This window comes from Oryza brachyantha, chromosome 5, assembly GCF_000231095.2.
Source record: "Oryza brachyantha chromosome 5, ObraRS2, whole genome shotgun sequence".
NCBI lineage: Eukaryota > Viridiplantae > Streptophyta > Magnoliopsida > Poales > Poaceae > Oryza > Oryza brachyantha.
Genome location: NC_023167.2, coordinates 14539410 through 14561187, shown reverse-complemented (window position 1 = coordinate 14561187; position 21778 = coordinate 14539410). Strand labels below are relative to the sequence as shown.

General features: G+C 40.6%; 1 protein-coding gene and 3 non-coding genes across 4 annotated transcripts; all 4 read right to left on the bottom strand.

Annotated features, from left to right (window-relative positions):
• Nucleotides 1-8944: 8944 nt before the first annotated feature.
• On the bottom strand, nucleotides 8945-9035 carry LOC121054598. The gene has a single exon (XR_005811986.1). It is a non-coding gene; the product is annotated as a small nucleolar RNA snoR26 (small nucleolar RNA).
• Nucleotides 9036-9168: 133 nt separating this feature from the next.
• LOC121054597 lies at nucleotides 9169-9264 on the bottom strand. The gene has a single exon (XR_005811985.1). It is a non-coding gene; the product is annotated as a small nucleolar RNA snoR26 (small nucleolar RNA).
• Nucleotides 9265-9397: 133 nt separating this feature from the next.
• Nucleotides 9398-9493, bottom strand: LOC121054596. The gene has a single exon (XR_005811984.1). It is a non-coding gene; the product is annotated as a small nucleolar RNA snoR26 (small nucleolar RNA).
• A 2163-nt stretch (nucleotides 9494-11656) lies between these two features.
• On the bottom strand, nucleotides 11657-15909 carry LOC102709084 (O-fucosyltransferase 19-like). The gene is made up of 8 exons (XM_040524474.1): nucleotides 15140-15909; nucleotides 13917-13989; nucleotides 13759-13829; nucleotides 13595-13683; nucleotides 13379-13511; nucleotides 13055-13284; nucleotides 12473-12949; nucleotides 11657-12400 (listed from the first exon to the last, which is right to left on the bottom strand). The coding sequence occupies exons 1-8, from the start codon at nucleotides 15677-15679 to the stop codon at nucleotides 12190-12192; spliced, it is 1824 nt and encodes a 607-aa protein (XP_040380408.1). The 5' UTR covers nucleotides 15680-15909; the 3' UTR covers nucleotides 11657-12189.
• Between the last annotated feature and the right edge of the window lie 5869 nt (nucleotides 15910-21778).

Below are 21778 nucleotides of genomic sequence, written 5' to 3'. Positions count from 1 at the left end.
AATAAAAAGGACGATATTACCCTTTTAAATTTCTGCTACACCTAATATCGTTGATATTATAATTTAATCCTAGCTGTTTCATAAAAATAGATCAATGATATGAATTAAATTCTGCTACCAGTAAAATGCACCGGAGTCCGTTTTTTTTGGAGAAAGGAGTAAGTACGTCGTCAAGTACTGGCCATGCCAAGTTGCCATGGTTTTTACTCAGTACATCAGTACATGATCGTATAATTATGTGCCCCAAAGTTGCATACATTGCTCGATGGATCGGCAGTTCGCCACTAGGGCACGCAGAGGATGGCTTTGGAGGGGAGGCAGGCAGGAAGGGGAGTCCGCCATGATTCAGTTGCTACAGAGCTTTGCACTGCACGCAAATAATGCAGCAGGTGTGGCCGGGCTTCGATCGAGCGGCGGGAGTGGTTGCCCCCCTGGATAACTCGCCCGGGTTTAGCGGTCTAGCTGCTGTACTATGCTACTCGTACCTTGTTGCTTCCTAATTTCCTATAACCAAATTGGTGTTGCTGCTGGTGGTGTGTTGCTATCAGGAGAATGGGGGGTTTTTGGGTAGATTATTCGTAATCATAACAGAAATCATTCAGGGAATAGTGTTTACTGTTTACCTTAACCTTTTGTGCTCTTGATGACTTGATACTTCCTGTAGTTAATTAATGTACATCTTCCCCGCAAATAATAATAATAATAATAATAATAATAATAATAATAATAATAATAATAATAATAATAATAATAATGAGCAAAGAATTCTGGATCAAAACGGATCATAAAATGCTTTTTATATATGTATAGATTTAGTGATTTTTTGGGTTCTTATTGGTAAACACTCATAAGCCGTGTAGTAAGTCAGATTCTCTTGTTTTTTATACGCATGGTTCCTAGACAGCTAAACTATATGTTTATTTTAAAAAAAAGTTTCTATACGAAAGTTGCTTTTAAAAACTATGTCAATATTTTTTATTTTTTTATAAGTATTAATTAATTAATTATATATTAATTTGTCACTGCGTTTTGTCGTGCCGATTACTTAACTAACTAAAGAACAAGGCCCTAATGCTTTTATAAAGAGTTGCATTTGCAGCCCCTCTTTACCAATATAAACTAAATTGAATTATTTAATTTCTAATCTGATATATAATTATATATCCCATATAGTAGTTATCAAAAACTTACCATGTATTGAGCCACCTCATTTAGAATAATATTCATTGGATCCCTCTATGCTCTGATCACAACCATCCATACTATCAACCTACTTAGTGTAGTCAATCTAATAGTTAATTATCAAATAATATTATTAGTTTTGGATGGGACTTATCAATCCACTTATGTAATTATATATACAAATATACACACATGTTTACACTTGACAATAGCTTTATTTCATAAACAGTAATAACTGTGCTAACCATATAAGCAAGCAATTTGCTTATCTTATATTCATACAGATTCTCACAACGATGCACGGTGTCACCGAAAGCTTAACATGCATTAAGACAACTTATCTATGTTCCATATTAAGCTCATTTTTCAGTTTCTAGATACAATATTTTAACTCTTTCTTTTATGTCAATTTTTTGTGATTAATATTTTCATTGTTATCAGATGGTAAAATATGAATAATAGTTTATGCATGACTAATTTTTAAAGTTTTTATATAAATTTTTTAAATAAAACGAATGGTCAAAGCGTTGGACACAGAAATCGAAAAATAAGATTATTATGAGACGGAGGCAGCAGAATAATAGCCTATGGATCCCTCTCATAGCTTGATCACAAGCATCCATACATTATATACATTAACAACCTATTTAGTGTAGCTAATCTACTTAATTAGTCACCAATGCAAGTATTTCTGGAAGAGAGTTACCACAGAACTGACAGAAGCAATATGCTAACCACACAAGCAACTAATTTTCTTCCGTTATATTCATACAAATTTCCACAACAATAAGTATATAGTTGAAATCAAAAGCTCAACAGGCACCGAGACACCATATACCTTTGAATCATCTCATGCTTTGAACCTAACCATTCGTATGTCATGTTCATTTATAACCTATTTACGCAGTTATTGCTATAAATAATAGTGTTTAGATCTAGAAATAATAGTGTTTAGATCTCTCGCGTTGTTCATAATCATCAATTACAATTCTCCATGTGCTACAAAGATCAAAATATTGTTTTTCAGACATTACGAGTACATGATTTTTTATATTGTTCTCTTCAAAAAAGAGAAGTATTTCTAAATCTGGAGTTGATTTTAAGATTTTTTTCATCGTATTTTTTCTCAGCCTTGGCTTTTAGATCGCTATAAATACATATATAAAAGTTTTATTCATAAATTATTTTCTGTTCGTAAATATGTCATTTAACTTTTTCCTCGAAAACCGAAAAGATGGCCCTTTAAAGATAAAAATGAGAAATTTATTTAGCAAATACTAATTAAATAGAGTAAACTTACTTTAACCTACGTACATGAAAAAAATTACATGGATTTGACCAATGACAACTAGAGCTATACCAATTGCTACCTCCGTTTCATATTGTAAGACTTTTTAGCCTTGTCTAAATTCATCAATTAAGGAATGTATATAATTTATATATATATATCTAGATTCATTAACCTCCAATAAATCTAGACAAGCCTAAAAAGTCTTGCATTATGAAACGGATGGAGTACCAAATAAACACACCTACTGACAACCTAAGTAGGAACTTGAAAGAAGAATCACATTCCAATGCAGTGAGTCGATTCTCCTTACTAAATGGAAAAACGACAACATTTTTGCTTGAAACGAACGTTCACATTATTGTCATGAACTTAAATTATTTGAGGTAGTTATAATTATCACCGAACACATTTTACAGCCGAGAAAAACAAGGTGCTCTGGCTGAGTAAGTGAAGGAGAAAAGGAGAAACTTTTTTAAAATGGAACATTAAAATAAAAAAATGTTAAAAATGCATTCAATTTAAGTTAATCAGAGAAATTAGAATTTTTTTAGGTGTGGGGAGGTGGGAGAACTGGGGAGGATGTGGGCGGGAGAGCTGGGTCATGCTACCCATTTACTGTAGAAGATGCTATGCCTTCGTTGCAGTTGAACTAATTTAGACTATTTATACCACGGCAACTACGGAGTAGAATATTTTACGATATTAGAAATTATAAATTAACGTTTGAGATCTTTATACTGATGAGAAACTGGTATTAGAATAGCAGAGTACCGTAAATATACTCTTCCGCAATATATTTGATTGGAAGTTTGGCAGTAATTCTGGTGTTTAATTGTCACCTTGTCATGTATATGTCTTGTTAACTGAATCATTGTGTTTTTTAAGCTAATACTATAATGATATGCTACGTTTATCTTCGCTCGGAGTCAGGGAAAAATTACCATTACCGAAACAAGAGCCATAATTTGTCAGGACAGTTCGTGTAATAATATAAACTGCCAGAGTGCCAGGAGAAATGCTTGTCACTGATGACGGGAGATCTGAAGGAAATTTCAGGACAGGAATGCCAAAAGGGCAGCTCACTTGTGTCGTAGGCAAGTTTTTCAATAACAATGCACTTGTTATGCAAGACTATAACCCTGTTTATATCCTATGAAAATAAGGCCCTTGTTTAGTTCCCAAAATATTTTTCTAAAAACATCACATCAAATTTTTGGACACCTAAATAAAACATTAAACCTAGATGAACCAAAAAACTAATTGCACAGTTACGGAAGAAATCTTAAGACGAATCTTTTGAGCCTAATTAGTCCATGATTAGCCATAAGTGCTACAGTACCAACATATGCTAATGACGGATTAATTAGGCTCAAAAGATTCGTCTCACAGTTTCTTGGCGGAATCTATAATTTGTTTTTGCATTTGTATCCGAAAACCGCTCTCGACATCTGGTCAAACGTGTGAGATGACATCTTTTGCAAAAAAATTTGCTATCTAAACGCTGCCTAAGCTCCTGTTTTCGTAAAAAAGGTAGTAGAAAAATATTGATCAAATTCAGACTATAACTAGTTCAGTGACATGCATGGAACTGGAAGCACAATAGGAAACTGCTAAAACGAGGGCAAACCTGCAAAGACATTGTGTCAATAGTAGCAGGAATCTAGGGAAATAATGGAAGCAGGAAAACGATCAGGAACATCGTGTCAACTGCTTAACCACCACAAACGCAAAGTATCACCAACCCTGCTACTATCCAAACGGCAAAGTTAAAAATATTTTATGTTTTCGTGCTGTTTCCATTCAGCCATCCGTGACCCCATACATGCATGGTCCATGGCCTGAGGAGCACATACATAAAATTCTCTAATTTCTCTATCCTTACATAATGTCACCGACAGTGGGGTCCCATGAACATATGGCCCACCGTCCAGTGACCATAAGTAGGGACATGCAACTTGCTTGTATAGAAGATCATAGGCATGGTATCTTAAGTTCTCAACTCAAAGATCAGTAGGGATGTGTGTGACTTTCTTCTGACTAAAGCAACATGATCATGATGCTACCCTCTCTCTGAACTTTGAAGCCCTGAAAGAGAAAAGGGGAGTAACAGTGGTTAGGTGTCAACCCTCCCACCATGGCAATAATTAACAAAGGAACAAGACATACACTGTGCTACAACCATACTAACAACATCAATTAAGTCACATATAATCTATAAGCAAGGTGTGATTAATTGTTAAGTTCTTTCTAGCTAACAAGTGCATGCTTTTGAACCAGACTTGATACCTACTCTTTCAGTCCTAGGCTGTTAGCTGCATGTTCAGTCTTTCTATTTCCACTGAGCATTGAAACCTACCCACTACATATCAAACAAATAATTAGTCCAACAGAAGCATAGATAGAGTGATTCTAATGATTTGTGTGCAGTAACTACAGATGGTTTGGTTGGTGACCTTCACCACACTTTTCTCAGACATTTGTTGCACTTGATATGTACAGATAGCAGACAAATATTGGAATTTTTGCAACCAATTAATGGCAGGTAGCCAAACAAGATGGCAATTATCCATATATATAATACTATCAGTATGCAGAGAAGAAGAATCTTCCGAGTTATGTTGCTCCATCAGGGCCGTCAGATCTAAAAGAGGAACTCTAGCTTGCGCCTCCATAAATTCAGACAGCAACCATGGCAGGCTATAAATTAACGGAAAGAGCTGACGAGGTGTACCAGCAACAGATATATACAGTCTATAATGGCTAGAGATTTGCTAGCAAGTACGTACTTGTAACACATTTAGTAGTATTGATGCAAAAGCACTGTGAATGTCGTAGGCTCGTAGCAGTGCCATTGCTTAAAGCGTGAAAGAATCAGAGATCGAGTTAATGCAAAGGCTGATAAGGTAGGCACGCAGATTCGAGAATTCAATATAATCAAGCACGATAAATGCATGTAAATATGTACTGGTAAGGACCATATATTTGTGGAATCATGGATGTCAATTGTCGAACACTCGGATTAAATGTTTGTAGTTAGAAGTTAATGCCTCGAAGGACATGATGAATAAGATGAGCAGCAGATAAAAACAGGGGCAACATTTCGTGGCAAAGGGACGAGGAGACATTAGAATCATGGCGAGGATTAGGCTGCAGGTTCACTCGCACCATGATTGCAACGCAGGTTGCAGCTGCTGATGCCAACTGGAGGCAAGGCATGTTGAAGACGATCAAGCTAGGACCTTACATTTATAACTGTGCTGACGGCGCAGGACTGCGAGCGAGATCATGGAATCCTCTAGATTTATTTCATCCAGAGCTAGCTAGCTAGCTACCTTGCAGGTGTCATGAAGTGGCAGTGTGTGGCATATGCATATGGCAGCTTCCAATTTAGGTGATGTTTAGATGGCAAATTTTTTTAAGGAATGGTTACATCGAACGTTTGACTGAATGTCGGAAGTAGTTTTTGGACACGAATGAAAAAACGAACTTCATAGCTCGGGTAGAAACCGCGAGACGAATTTTTTGAGCCTAATTAAGCTGTCATTAGCACATATTGGTTACTGTAGCACTTATGGCTAATCATGGACTAATTAGGATCAAAAGATTCGTCTGATTTCTCACATAACTGTGCAATTATGTTTTCGTTTCATCTATGTTTAATACTCTATTTAGATGTCTAAAGATTCGATGTGATGTTTTTGGGTGAAATTTTTTGGGAACTAAACAGGGCCTTATCGTCGTTGTCCAAGGCCTGTTATAAAAACAGGATTCCTGTAAAGATTGAGTATATAGCCGATGGTCTCAGTTGCTAAATTGTGAAGTAGATAATGCAGCAGCCTTTTAACAATCGGTTTAGTACCCACCATTTCGAATTACAGTGTGTTCAGATGTCCTGGAATAAGATGAGCTTTACTTTGCAATTTTGCACTTGTGCTACGAAGCAATCTATTCGTATATTGTACCATATATTAGTTGCAATTTACGCGGACAGTCCCTTGTGGCTCTTGCGTCATTGGGTCAAGAGAAGTTCCGATTGAAATTCAATATAAATCTTTGGAGACTTATCATGAGATTTACTGACGCATGCTAGATACTTTGCAACATCTGACCATGACCAACAACCACTAGAGATAAAAAAAACACTAAAAGATGAAAAACTATATCAGATGTCATTCAAACAATAGGAGGACAGAAAACAACCTAGCCTACCCAAAAGAGTGCTATCCTGTTTGCAGAACTTCGTAGGTTTTTTGGGGTGAAATAGTAGCAGAGGCTCACAGTCTCGTTATTTTGCTTTTACCAGCATACAAAACCCTTTTTAATGATTAAGAATAATTAAAAATAATTTTTATATATGTGTTCTTAATGATTTAAAAGCAAAGACAAAAAAAACTATGATAAAAAACCATAAAATTAACTCTAAATTTAAATTTGATAATTTAAATTTTAGCTTATAAACATAAGCATAAGGGAAAAGACGAATGACTAGCGTTTTCAGTTGAAACAGGTACACCACGTCTTTTCGTTTCTGTTTATGCTTGTAAGTCAAAATTTAAATTTTTCACCTTATATTTGGAGTTGATTATAAGGTTTTTTCACCGTAGTTTATTTTTCAGTATTACCTTTTATGTCACTAAAAATAAATATATAAAAATATTATTTATAAATTATTTTTATATAAATATGTTCTTCCACTTTTTTTCACAAAAGTACCGAACAATCACATCGTAAACAGGTAAGGCAACGTGGTCCAGGTCACAGGGCCGTCGCTGTTACAGAAAGGAATCAGAAGCTAAGGCCAAGCCCAGTTTAGCAGGCTGTGTCACGTCCGGCAACAGGAAAGGCTCAAGTTTGGCCTTCGTTCAAGTCGGAATCATTCGCTACAGCCTCAGCCAGCTGCCGTCGGCTCTCTCTTGGACCTGACAAGCGACTTAGGTCCACTGCAAATGCTTCTTCTCCCTGGAAAATTCTGCTGGTATTTCTTACAGAGTGCCACCGTGTGTAAAGACACTAGTTGCTATAAAAGTTACTGTCTTGCTGATCCATTGAAATGTCTACAGACACAGCTGCAAATTTGCTTTGTCCCGTATGCCCATTTGCTCCTTGGATGCTTCGGACCGGAGAAGCCCGAGACGACACAAGAAGACTTCGGCCTAGAAAAGTTAAGACAAACGGCCCACCAGCCATGGCCTTTACGTAACACCGGATACAGTTGCACTAACCATGAGCTAGCAACTCATGGAAGAACACCCTGGCTGCGTGCATGCAGTGCTTTATTTTCACAGTAAAACGATGGAAATGGAGGTACATCCATGCATGCTGGTTAATCGCATCAATTCTCTCGTTCATAGATCAATCTATATATATGTTTTATATATGTTTCTTATTCATTAGCATATTTATGAATCTATGGAAAACCTAATCATTTTATAATATCAAACAGAGGTAATCCAGTCAGTATCAAATCCGTGAAAGTCCAGAGATGAGGACTATTGGTAGCATCTATATCGCTAGCTCAGGTAAATTGCGGGGAAGTTATTATTCACTGTAATACGGTATCGTATAGAAAGGTTCAAGCTTAGCACCGTAGAATCACAGTATCTAGAACGGTTAAACAAAGTTCAACACCGTAGGCTCGCACTATCTGGAACGGGTGAATTTTACAAGATCTTCAAAGGAATTTATAGCTTGGAAGAGAATTTTGTAAGATATTCACAGCATTTTATATAGTGCCTTCCAAACCAGCGTTAGAAAGTAAAGGCAAGGCAAGAATTTCTGTTTCTGCGCGGATTGCGGTCAAATAGCATTTCTGTTTCCGTGCGATCGAATTCAAGCTGACTTCCAGGTAGAGTGAATCTGCTGTAGGTCAATAGACACTACAAATGAATGGATTCAGCCAAGTTTCCGTACGATTTTGCCTTACTAGAATTTGGCAGATTAGAATAACAGAAACTTTTGGTTTCAAGGGCTGCAGTCCACTCCGAAAACACAACCCACGGGCATAACAAAAACATATTGCTAATCATGATCGAACTCATGCTTGTTGAAATTGTCTGCATTAAAATCTGGTAGTACCCTAGAACAGGGTGGCATATCATTCTTACAGTACAAAGATTCCTAAACGAAATTCTTGCAGGTTATTGAGCTCCGTACATTGTGGAGAAGACAGAAGCCCAGTGCATCTCACTTCATCTTTGCTTCTGTAAAGAGAACATGCTTGTTCACTCGTGGATCGTACTTCCTAAATTCAAGCTTCTCTGTGATCCGCCGAGGATTCTTGCGTTTGACATAGAAAAACCCAGTTCCAGCTGCTGAAACAAGCCTGATAAAAATCGACGCACGCTTTGCCTTCCCCATCTAACAACCAAGCCATGGAAAGACACTGAAGTCAGTATCCACAAGAGGAACCAAGAAGCATAAAGCCAAAGCCAAAGCCAAAAATCAACAAATTAAAGAACAACGCGAACAGGAGAGCATCTCAGACTACAAATTCCCCAATGTTTTCTTCATGGGTAACCTCATAGTGCAAGGATGGGTATGGATCTAACATCATTGTTGCCCTCACACTTCAGAACTTGAAAGAAGACGAAAATGAACAACAGGTGAAATATCCAGTCTCTTTATCAACCAAAGGCATGATGAAAAATCATAAAGCCGCAAATAGTAGAATAATGTAAGAAAGTTGAGGAACAACAGAGCATCTCAGACTACATATTCCCCAATTTCTTTCTTCACCGTTGGACTCATAGTGCAAGGATGAGTTAAGATGGATGTAACATCATTGTTGCTCTCACACTTCAGAACTTGAAAGAAAACGAAAATGAACAACGGGTGAAATATCCAGTCTCTTTATAAACCAAAGGCATTATGAAGAATCATAAATCTGCAAATAGACGAATAATGTAAGAAAATTGAGGAACAACAGAGCATCTCAGACTACATATTCCCCAATTTCTTTCTTCACCGTTGGACTCATAGTGCAAGGATGAGTTAAGATGGATGTAACATCACTGTTGCTCTCAGGGAAGAAAAAAGGGAACAGGAGGGAGGAGGAATCACCGCTAGTATACCTCGAGCCTGTTTGGTAGAGCTCCTGATTATGTTCTAATTCTCCCTGAATCAGAATCCGGAGAGAATCAGAATCAGTTTGATTAGGCAGTCCAAATTTCATGGCTCATACTAACATATCACTAGCATAATTTGCTGAACTGATTTACTGTGTGTTGTGCAAGAAATTTAGGTAAAACTTTAACTAGACCAGATCAGATACCTCTAACAATACCAAAAGTACCCACTCCCAAATCCAACAAATCAGATCATTTTAGTAGTATTAACTGAAAGCTACTCGTGATTAGTTGATCAAGCTTAAAATTTATCAATGTGAACTTGGTCTGGTCGGCCGACAGACATGATTGTGAAGGACAAATCAAGCACATGACAACCCTTTCATTCTTGCTAATTCAGCATAAGACTGAACTCCAAGGCGACCAAAGCCAGTGTACAAAATGCAAGACCATATCCCAGCCAATCAATTCATTTATTCTTAAATGACAACAATATCACAGTTTGTATCCACAAGAGCTTGTTGTACGCTAAAATTGCTAAAATTATTGAAGCTTTTTCTGCCCTGTTGCTGATGCCGTCCAGGCATCTTGCAGAGACAACCGAATATGATGCCCACAAATCCACAGCGCAAAATCCATTGCATAGAGCAGCAAGAGTCGCGAGGAGAAATTAGCGCTACAAGATAAAGGATGGGTACCTGCTGCTGCCACGGGGACCTCAATGGCGGCTGGGAGCGCGCCCAACGGCAGCGGTGACTAAGACTGGGCCCGACGGCGGCTGCGGCTGGGAGGGGACCCAACGGCGGCCGCTGGGAGGGGACCCAACGGCGGCCGCTGGGAGGTGCCTGACGGCGGCGGCTGGGAGTCGCCTCTGCTCCCCAAACCCTAGCGCGGGGGGCGAGATCGTCCGGACGGCCGGTGGGAGACTGGGAAACCTAACATTCCAAGCGGATGTCTTGGTACGTTGGCCCACTAGGCCTACTGCAGCCCGCCATGGTACGTTAGCCCACTATGACCACTTCGCCTTTATGGGCCAGTTCGTCCTGCGCCAGCCAGCTGAGCTGCGTGTCTGCCATGCCATCAGCCTACTGTGGACATCTGGGCCGCCTCGCCTCCAACCAGCTGGGCCGCGCGTCTGCCATCCGCCCCCTGTGGCCAGATGACGTGACAGACGGCATGGAGGTGGAGTGGGTCAGCGACGGGCGATGGCATTATCGTAAATTTACAGTTTGGCTCCTTGCCGTCCTCCAAATTATAAAATTGCCATGCTTGCACGAGAACGGTGAGACCGTGAAGTGGTCGATTGAATCGTGGTTTGATACGTATATATATAACATATTTAATTATTTAATCATAAGTATTATCTTAGCTAAGCAGTTATCTTCACTCTTTTTTATCCTCGAGACTAGAAGTCGAACTCTTGTAGGAGCATAGTTTTGCAATTTACCATCTTGTCGCTCTTATTGCCCTTACAAAGAGGTCAAACTGTAAAATTGTCACCGCGTGGTCATCGCCCAAAACGAAAATATAGTTTTGTAAATTATTTATTAAATAAAATTTAAAATTTAAAAAATTCTACACCGGATCATAGGTGCGGACTATGTGCGGCCCATGTCATGTGGGCCGGAAAGGAAACTACGGACCTAAATTATTTGGCCCAGAACGAAAATGTGGATTACCCGCGGCCCGTATTACCTGCTTGAGAGAAATGGGTTGGCCCAGAAAGGAGTCTTCTCCGGTTCTTCGGCCTTCCGGTCTCCGCCGTGTCAAGAGGAGCGCCCGCGCCGCCGCCGAGCTCGCCGGCGTAGGGTACCCGACTCCGGCAAGTTGGCTTCCTCGCCTCCTCCGAGCTCGCCGCAGCGTCGTGGTCGGTGCCGGATTCCAACCTCACTGGCCTCGCTCACACCCGTGTACTGACTCCTCATGCCGTCCTCTCCGCCGCCGCCTTCACCTTCAGCCCCTGCCTCGGGGACGTCTCATGGGTGAGGTGAGGCCACCTTCCTTTGATGGTGTTCAGTTTGTTTCATGCATCCTTTCCAATTAACTTCTGAATCTCAGTGTGTAGTTTCTCCTGAAGAATAGCAGATGTGATTACAACAGAAACCACATTACTGGAAGCTAAATTTGATGTATCTGGCATATCACTGGCATTTCTGCTAGCTTTACAAATATTTATTGATCTGACCTAACCTACTAAAGTATGTTTGTCTTTCGTTTATACTGAAGGCGGCTTGTTCCATCGCTGTTATGAATCCATCTGGAGGTAAGATGTCCACTACAACGAATCAGATAGCGTCAAGAACATGAGAAATGTGTGTCGGCTAACTACAATCAGCCTCAATGAAGAGCTTTCATTCTGGCTGTTCCTATAATTGATGATACATTAATTCTTCTAGCACTTCAGGATCTCTTCTTTCACCCTTTGATGGACAAATCTTTGAAAACGCAGCACTTATCTTGGCCCCATGCCCTGAACTACATGTAAGGTCAGCCAGCCTAGGATAAATTGTCAGTTTACTTGGACTTCCTTGTGATGCAATCTGTGACTTGTGAGGAAGTGTCGTCTCCATCCATGTTGCAGGTGCTGAAGCTGTTTTCCTTTGAAGAATTCATGCCCTCTTGAAGACCGGATCATCTCCCTTTGAGATAAATCTATTTCACCTTGTTTTTTTGTACCTTTCTGCAGAGGCACCCGGGGATAGGATTTGAGTAGAAGTATTCCTCTTGCCTTGGACTTTCACCTGGTAATCTGTCGTATGGACCTCCAAGTCTGTTTTCATGATGCTTCTTCACCTCAGTTTGAAATTCGTTCCAGTCTATAGAACCTTCGTCCATCTTGTCAATGAGCTCCACAAACTTCAGCCTATAGATAGAAAAATATATATTGAAAGGCTGCAACCAGGAAAAGAAACTTCTATTATATGAAGATACATACCTATCAGGGTTTATAGTTTTCCGGAATCCTTCAAATCTTCTGTGACCCTGAACTGCTCTGGCCATATTTCCATCATATGTATAAACAAAAACATCACTCTGAAGAGCTACTATATAATCCACCGCAGCTAGCCTGTTTTGATACAACTCAAGCGGTTCTAATTCATCTACTGTGGATAGACTGTAGTGTGTGTAGATGTTTGGGTATTCAACTTTTAACGCATCCATGCTATGTGCACCGTATATTTCACCAGCCACAATGTATATCTTTGTGGTGGAAGGATACCCCATAGCTTTAAGGAAGACTGCAGCTTCGCGAGGAGTCATGGGACAGCCGCCTTGGAGTCTCTTCTCCTCACTGTTGATTTCCTTCTCCTTCCAGTGCCTCACTTTGAGTCGCATGTCCGTAAGTTCGTCTGCCTCGTAAATTGTCAGGTTGTGATTGCAACCAGTGAAGGACAACATGTCTTTCTCATATCTGTAAAACAATCAAGAAAGAAAAATGGATGCTTGCTGATCTGTAAACGGTTTCTTTGCAGGAAATGCAGTAAGGTGGTCTCCGAATGTTTTGAGTTTTCAGTACCTTAAATGAAGTGCAATATAATGATCCGTTCCATTTCTAAGTCTATCTACTAGGGTGTGACCGAGCTCCTCTATTTCCTTCCTGTATTGAAGTGCTTTGTAATTCGCACGACAACGGAGACGTTGGAGGGAAGGGGCAAGACCATTATTCACTATACGTGAATCTGTGTGGGTAAACCTCACTACTTTGTACCTCTTTAGTATCCTTGAAAAATCTCTGTAAAAGGAGGCCTGCAAAATAGAGCTATCAATTCATTAGCCTACTCAAACGTTTTCTGAATTTCTTTTCTGTGCAATCACAGGAACAAATGTTTTGAACACCTACCCTGGACCAAGAGGTAGGTGCTCTCATATAGGGTTTCACCCTTTTGTAAGCTGGTGGAAGGGAATCCACAATTACAATATCTTCCTTTAATATTTCCTTGAAGTGCTCAACATCGAATATATCTTTGAAATCACTATATTCAAGGACCAATGGTCAGTTTCCCTTGGTTTTTTTATAAGGGCCTAAGGGATGACCTTCAGTAGAAAAGATACAAACCTTGGATCAGTCCAGAATGACTGATGATCTAGAGTGGGAATTACTAGTGATGCATTCATGATCTTTGACACTGCAACCATATCACTTATCTGTAAGAATAGTTTCCAAGGAGTAAGAGTTAGCCGAAAAGCATTGCATGTTAAACTGTTTAAACAGATACGTACCCCCATTCTCATCTGGTTTAGCCCCCCGTTTGCATCAACAATTAGATAGCCAACAGTTGCATTGTTAGTCCCTGCAGTAAGGATACTCAACTTGAGAATTGAGATTGGAACTGGAGCTGGAACAGACTGGAGTGAAAGATTTACAGAGAGAAACTTACTGCGATGATTCTTTGGGCGTTCAATGCACTGGCTATAACCCTCACTGTCTGGCTTCATCCATATCTCAGGTATCTGTCGATGTTATAAAGGAAACTTGAGTAAAGGTGAGTCAGCACAGCAGACATTTGAATGGATGTCTTGCATTCGGGAATGAAATTTCTTGTCTGAACATGAACACAAGATCGCTTTCTGACAGTCTCTGCCAGCTCCGTCCTAAACCAATACACCATAAATCTTGATGTCCCTACCACTACTAGGTAAGGGGTTCTAAATATATATTCTGACTTAAAACGATCGCCTAAGAGAATTGCCAACTGGGTAAAGACGAATCTTACAAAGTAATAGAATATCAATCACAAGCCGCAAAAGACATCGCAATGTTAAGATGTCTTATGGAAAGTTATATCCGTTTTAGTCAACTAAACTCAGTTTGTAATAAAACTAGCGTTAGTTTAAAGAATACAAATGTGCTGTGCATTAATATCTACCACCCAAAACATTTTCTGTTTATGCGCTACATTTTCTGTTTACACCTTGAATTGAAATGCATCACTTCAATTACTACAAATTACTAAATCAGCCTCGGCGGCATCAACATCGCACCAACATCTCATTACGACTTATGAATTACGAGTGACAACTGGCACGCGAGGCCACTATTGCTCAACAGCGACCAGAAAAAAAAAAGACTAAAGCGATGTATCTTGTATGTAGAGACAAATAAACACCGAAAAGAACAAGAAAATCATTTGCAAAAAAAAATGTCGAGAGATAAATGGGATGCATCGATTATAGACTCTGCAACTAACGTCACACAGTTTCTGCTTGTTTTTGGTGCCGTTTGAATAACGCTAACAACAAATACAAGCAATGTCCTCAAAGGTCCTAGATGAAAGCACACTTCCGTATCTCCTTTTTCTATCGACCAAGGTTTTGCAACTAATTTACTGACCCCATTTGGATTTGGACATATCTGAAAAAAAAAATGTGTTTTTCTGTAGAACACTACTCCCATTTGATCAGAAAGGAACTCAGTTCAGAGAGTTCACTGAATGCCCAGTAAAAATAAGGTCGAGAAGGTGTGGTTATGTCGGAAGAGGGGGCATGCATAGTTAGTTATTAGTGACTAAATGATCATCGTAATGAAAGAGATGATCAAGTGAAGTAGGAGTAGTAGTAGTGAGACTTGATCGAGTGATTAATGGGGAGTGCACGTACGCACCGGCGGGTCGGGCGGGCGGCGCGTGAGAGCCGTCAGGTTCTCCTCCGTCCACCCCATCACGTCGGCATCGGCCACCTCCACCCTCTTGACGAGCCTCCCGCCGTCGTCGTCGTCGCCGCCGCCGCCGCCGCCGCCGGCGACAGAGCCCGCGCCGCCGCCTCGCCGGTGCGATCCCAGGAACCCGACGACCGCGACGAGGACGAGCAGGCACAGCACGACGGCCCTCATCCACGCCTGCCCTCCCGCCCCGACGGCGCCCACGACGACCCACGCGCGCTTCCTGCGCGCCAACAGCAGCGCCGCCCTCCCGCTGCGCGGCGTGACGGGCCCGTGCCCGTGCCCGCCCTCGCCGTCGTCCGCGGAGGCGTCGAGCGCGACGACGCCGGCGCAGTCGTCCGCCGCCGCGTGCGCGTAGTCGACGCGCTCGATGTCGTTGAGCCGCCGCCGGTGCGGCACGGCCGGCTGGATGGGGCTGGTCGACGACGAGGAGCAGGTGGTTGCGGTGGACGACGTCGTCGTCGTCGTTGCGGCCGCGGCCATAGAGCACCCCCCGCGCGCGAACGTGCGGCCCTCGCTTAACCGTCCCGGTTTGGTCCGGCCGCGGCCTAAGAATAGGATCGATCCCACCGCAGCGAGACCGGGTGTGGATGAATGGGAGAAAAGCCCGGGAAAAGAACGAAGCCACTAGCTCTGCTCCTCGTCTTCGCCAACCTCCGCTCTCACCCAGCGCGCGGGACTGCGCGCTGCAGCGTCGCGTCGCGTCCCGTATGTACGTCGTGTGGCCTCCTCATCTAGGAAAGCTCGTACACACACACTGCACGCGCACACCCGTAGGACGCGATCCACCGGGCGATCGAGCCGCGCGCGGGGAGAGGGCGTCGAGTGGCCGTCAGCTCAGCTCGTATGCGCGTCGGCGTCGGTGTCGGCGTTCGCGCGCGTACGTGACATGCCCACACCGCAACGCACTCCCCCCCCCCCCCCCCCCCCCCACTTTCGGCTTCGGCAACGTGAAAGCTGTGTTAGTTGCGAGGGGTGTTCGTTTTACGGAGTTATTTTTGTTACTAGTCACATAATTATAAATAAATAGTAAACATAAACTATTAATTTTTTTAATAATAAACATAAACTATTAATAAAATTCATTCATAATCTTGGACTAATCCACGATACGAATCTAATGAGTCTAATTAATCCATGATTAGCTTATGTAATAATACAGTAAACATTTACTAATTATGAATTAATTAGGTTTAAAAAATTCGTCTCGCGGATTAGCTCTCATTTATAAAACTAGCAGGGTGGTCCGCGCATACTGCGCGGCTAGCATCATTATAAATGGTAGCTATATAGGTATCTTATCTTCATAATAATTAGGTTCTAATTGTATTTGATTTTAAAATTTTAAATTATATTTTTACATGGAACTCTATTTACCTGTATTCTAAATTGTACTGGTACATAACTCATTTCTACATAATATTTAATTTATAATTTAAATTTTAGATATTTCTAAATTATATTTATATATTGACTTTTTCTCTTAATATTTCCTAATTTTTAAACAAAATTTTTGATCTTTCCAAATTGTACTTTTAGATGGACTCTTCCTCAATATCAATTATTTTAAATTTTTTAAACCGAGAATTATTTGTGTATGGACTCTTTTTTATTATTTTTCTTAATTCTGAAATTGTATTTCTTATCCGATTCTTTTTAACCGAAATTTTAGATGTTTCCAAAATTGTATTAATTTATAGATGGATTCTTCCCCCAATATCAATTATTTTAAATATTTTAATCTGAGGTTCAGATTTTTCTAAACTTTATTACGCATGGACTCATTTTTATTGTTTTTCTTTATTTTAATTTCAATAATATGAAATTTTCTAGCCCATAAAAGTGGACATGTTGACTTATTTTTCTATTATTTTATATATAAGATTCGGTGGACTGATCATTATAATGCACATAAACATCTTGTCGTGTCTTTGTTTCGTATAGGCTTCACATGGTTGAGTTTTTGTTTGATTTTACGTGCGCTAATTCATGGGCTTAACATATACTCATACTGGTCTGGAGGTGAAATTTGTGATTGTTTAACAGGGATTTTCCTGTCCGATTAAAAAACAGTTATTTTCTCCTTTAGTTGTCCGATTAAAAAAAATCTTTTTTCTATATAATCTGTCCGATTGTTTTTTTAATGGGTTAATTGTATCTATGCCACAGCAATTATGCCCGAGTAGAAAAATATCATTACAACTTCATGAATCATATATATGCCATTATAATTTGCCCAAAATTAGCTGGATGCCACTATCTACATTGGAATCAAGTTTGTACTCGGTTTTGGCATACCGTATATTCGTATGGACATAATAGCCCTCACCTGAAACAGTATTAAAGGATGGTAATTGGACATAACTAAACAGAGCAACCAAAAATCCCCAATTCAAGAACCCTAGCCGGCCGAAATCCCCAATTGGAAGAACCCTAGCCGATGGTGAGGGACGAAGCTACGGCGGCAGCCAGCGGTGATGGGCGAAAGTACGGCGGCGACCGGCGGTGAGGGGTGAAGGCATGACAGTGACCGGAAAGTGCGACGACCGGCGAAGATGGCAAATGTGAGCATGCAGGCGGCTGCAAGTTCAAGCCATGGATCGAGCATGCAAAGTCAGCCTCCCACGCCGGCTGTCCTTGTCTGCGTGGTTCACGGCGTCGTTGGTGCTGCCGTTCATGCGGCCACGGCGTGGACGGTCCAGGGACGAGGCCGACATAGCCTTCACGGTGCTGTACGGTGACGAGATCGCGTAAAATTAGACACGCATGCATACACCTCCATAGCCAACATGTATACATGCAGTTCGTATATATAATCAACAAGTGTTCTTGATCTCTTCTTCTCTATTGTACAATCGCCATTGCTTTCGTTTGTCAAGGTTCATCCGCCGCGCATCGGATCCAAGAACTCTTCACTGATTGCGCCTCACATTTCTCCCTCATAACTCGGTTAACCCACAACACCGGAGGTTGTCCGACCGCCGCCGTCGCTGCCGTTGGACCGCACGTCGTCGTGGACCCCAGCGCCACCACGCCGCCTGGCTTGCTCCTCCGCTGCTGCACCCTCCAAGCTCTTCAATGGGGAAAGGGGATTTTTTTGCGGTGGCCTAGCACACCCGAGTAGCTCAGTTAGCCATATGGTCAATCTGAGGGTATTTTCGGCAATACAAAAATCTGACAGTCAGAAACCGAGTACAAAGCCAATTGTAACGTAGACAATGGCATCCAACTGATTTTGGATAAATTATAATGGCATATATGCGATTCATAAAGTTGTAATGGTATTTTTCTAATCGGGCATAATTGCAGTGGCACGGATGCAATTAACCCTTTTTTAATTGCTATTGATCGGGCCTTTTTTCTCTTATAGCTGTTCGAATAAAAAAATATATCTTCTCTTTTGTTCCTTATATGATCTGTCCGATTGGTTTCTCTCTCCGATTGTTTTTATTGCTATTGCTATTTTTTCTTCAGTCCGACTGATCCTTTTTTCTTTCTTCTCTTATTTTTTTCGATTAATCTCAGAATTTTTAGCCCCTGAGAGGCAACATGAAGGCTTCTTTTTCTATTACTTTATATATAATAGATTAGTTTTTTTATTAGTCTATATTTAATACTTCAAATTAATGCCCAATGTGACATGGAGCTAAAAAGTTTAGCCCCTCTAAACAAACCCCTAAGCGCCTATTCGATCACAAGGAAAAACAAAATGCTAGGTTCCTAGTGATTAATTTATATAAAAGTCATTCTGTTTTTAGAACGAAGTATACGAAAACAAGAGGAAATTCCTCAAACCGAACAGGCACCGAGTTGTATAAGGCTGTGACGAAAAAGGCATCTGGTTACGTGAGGCCGCCCGATTTTCGTAATGGACGGTTGTGATCAATATCAGGACGTAGCTATATATATAGGTCGGGTAATTGGTTGCCTCTTGGTAGTAGGATGACTCAGACATATGGCAACTTTATAAGGTATGGAATAATGGAAGGTTCTCTGTACTGTTTTGTTATAAGAAACGCAGAAAGTGTTCATGTGATCTGTATCCGTTTGTGTTGTTGTGTGTCCTTTTTCTTCCTCGTCACCACCCTTTCTTTTTTGCTGCTGCGACTCACGATCAGCTGGAGCTGGAGCTGGAGCCTGGAGTGCTGGACAGTTGCCGAAGAAATGGAAGCAGAGAGCCATGTACAAATTTGAGCCCCGGGTGGACTGAAGAGTGAAGATAGAAAGAGAGAAGGTGCAAGACTTCCTCACGGAAACACCAGATAGGACTCGTTTAGACAAGGGCTTGCAACGGTTCGGTCGTTTATACAAAGGTGCCGGAAATGGAATTCGGTTTGTGGATATGTCGAATTGGGGCATGGGATTCTTGCAGCAATTTTGATCTAGAACATGGCGTGTCTGAAACGTTAGCTGCTTTGTGTGATGCACCAGTTTATCACCATCTTTCTGATTGCATTTACTCCGATTAGACAGAAAAATCCATTGTTTTCCTCAAATGGAATAAGATGTTACACCATTTTATCAAAAATGTTACATCTATTTGTAATGTCTAACTGCCTCACCAATTTACTTTTAAGCGAAACCAGTTATTAACAATTAAAGAATAATTTATGAGTAAAATATTTACATACGTCTTCTTAGTGTTTAAAAGCAAATACTGAAATTTAAACTACGATGGAAAATATCAAAATCATCAAAACTTAAGTTTTAAATTTTATCTTATAAGTATAAGTAAAAATTACTACTTCCCCGATATGGTAGAGCATCGATAAGACAAATCCAATCTACACCCACATGCATCCCACATGCATGTAGATGATCAAAGTCTACCTTCACAAATTAGCCTCAATCTACCAAACATGCTTGCATGTTCATGATCCCAAGCTTGATGGGTCCACTTACCTTGGCTAGCTAGAATACACATAATTAAGAAATGTTTTGTAACTTTTTGAGGCACAGGAAAAAGGACTAGCTAAGCTAATTATGTGCATTGCATGCATGGACCATGTACATATGGTGGAGCTTAGCTAATTAAAACAGGTGCAAAATTTTCCATTGTGGGCTTTATGATCAGTGGAGGTGGTCCTGCATGCTCATGTATGTTAATTAATCAGGGAAAGAACTTGCATGCGTGGGGAAATACAGTTAATTTTTAACTGGCGTTCCATAATTGCCTAATTGTCAGCAGCATGGACGAACACGATCGAGTTCTGAGCATGCACCGATCGAAATCGGCCGTACGTACGTCGTCCCAGACACGCTATTTATGAGATCATTTATGCGTTCGCGACTAAGTCAGGTTTGGTTGCTCGGTTGCTGCATTTGGCCGAGAAAAGCTGATCAAACTATGGTGGCGTTTAGTTGTCAAAATTTTTTAGAAAAAACATCACATCGAACGTTTGACCGGATATCGGAAGGGGTTTTCAGACACGAATGAAAAAACGAATTTCACGGCTAGCCTATAAACCGCGAGACGAATCTTTTGAGCCTAAGTAATCCGTCATTAGCACATGTTGGTTACTGTAGCACTTATGGCTAATCATGGACTAATTAGGCTCAAAAGATTCGTTTCAAGATTTTTTTCATAATTGTGCAATTAGTTTTATGGTTCATCTATGTTTAATGTTTTATTTAGATGTCCAAAAATTCGATGTGATGTTTTTGAAAAAAAATTTGGAAACTAAACAAGGCCTAACCGTCGCAGATCTTCACATACGGCCTTGATTAGACATTTTACGCAAGTACATTACGGTACACTCGGTGTTGGAGCGTGGAATTTAAGCTCTGGAGGGACATCTCTCGTATTAGTCGGTTTCTCAATGTTATCTAAATAGTTATTAAAAAATATAAAAAAATTATGAAGATAGATCAATATGTGATATATTACTACATAAACATGTAAATTAAAAAATGACTTCTACAGTATATAACAAAAATAACAAATTAAATTATGAATAGTATACATGTACTCACAATTATATATTTGTTATTTTTGCTATGAATTATGGAAGTCATATTTTAACTTGCATATTTGTGTAGTGATATATCACATATTAATCTATCTATATAATTTTTTTCATATTTTTATATACAGTAGACGAGGAGACGTCCACTCGACGGTTTAAAACAGTTTCCCTTGCTGTTGCAAAACTTGCAATAGGCAAGCGTAATACTCCAGCTCAAGAAACGCCCCAGCTGATTATTTAATCGCCGCCGTTGATTCAACTCGATCGATCGCGCAAATCGTTGATTTGAAGCTCACGGAAGAAGAACTGGGGGATTTTAAATCCGTGTCTGAAACTCGCGGTTTCGGGGTCCCGTTTGTATAGCAGCGTACGCATCTTCTTCTGGAATTATTTTGTTCTCTCTAATGGCAGCTACTGCTGCCACGCGCCGTACGCGCGTGTATATACAAGCTGACTTTGCCGATCGATGTATGTAATGTACTACGTGCCAGAGCGGCACTAGAAGCTGCTAGTGGTTGACTTGGCGCAGCCTTGGCCTCCGCACCATCGCTACCATGCCACCGTGTAGCTCTGCACGTACGGCTGATTGCGTCGACGGGTCGATTCCGTGTAACAA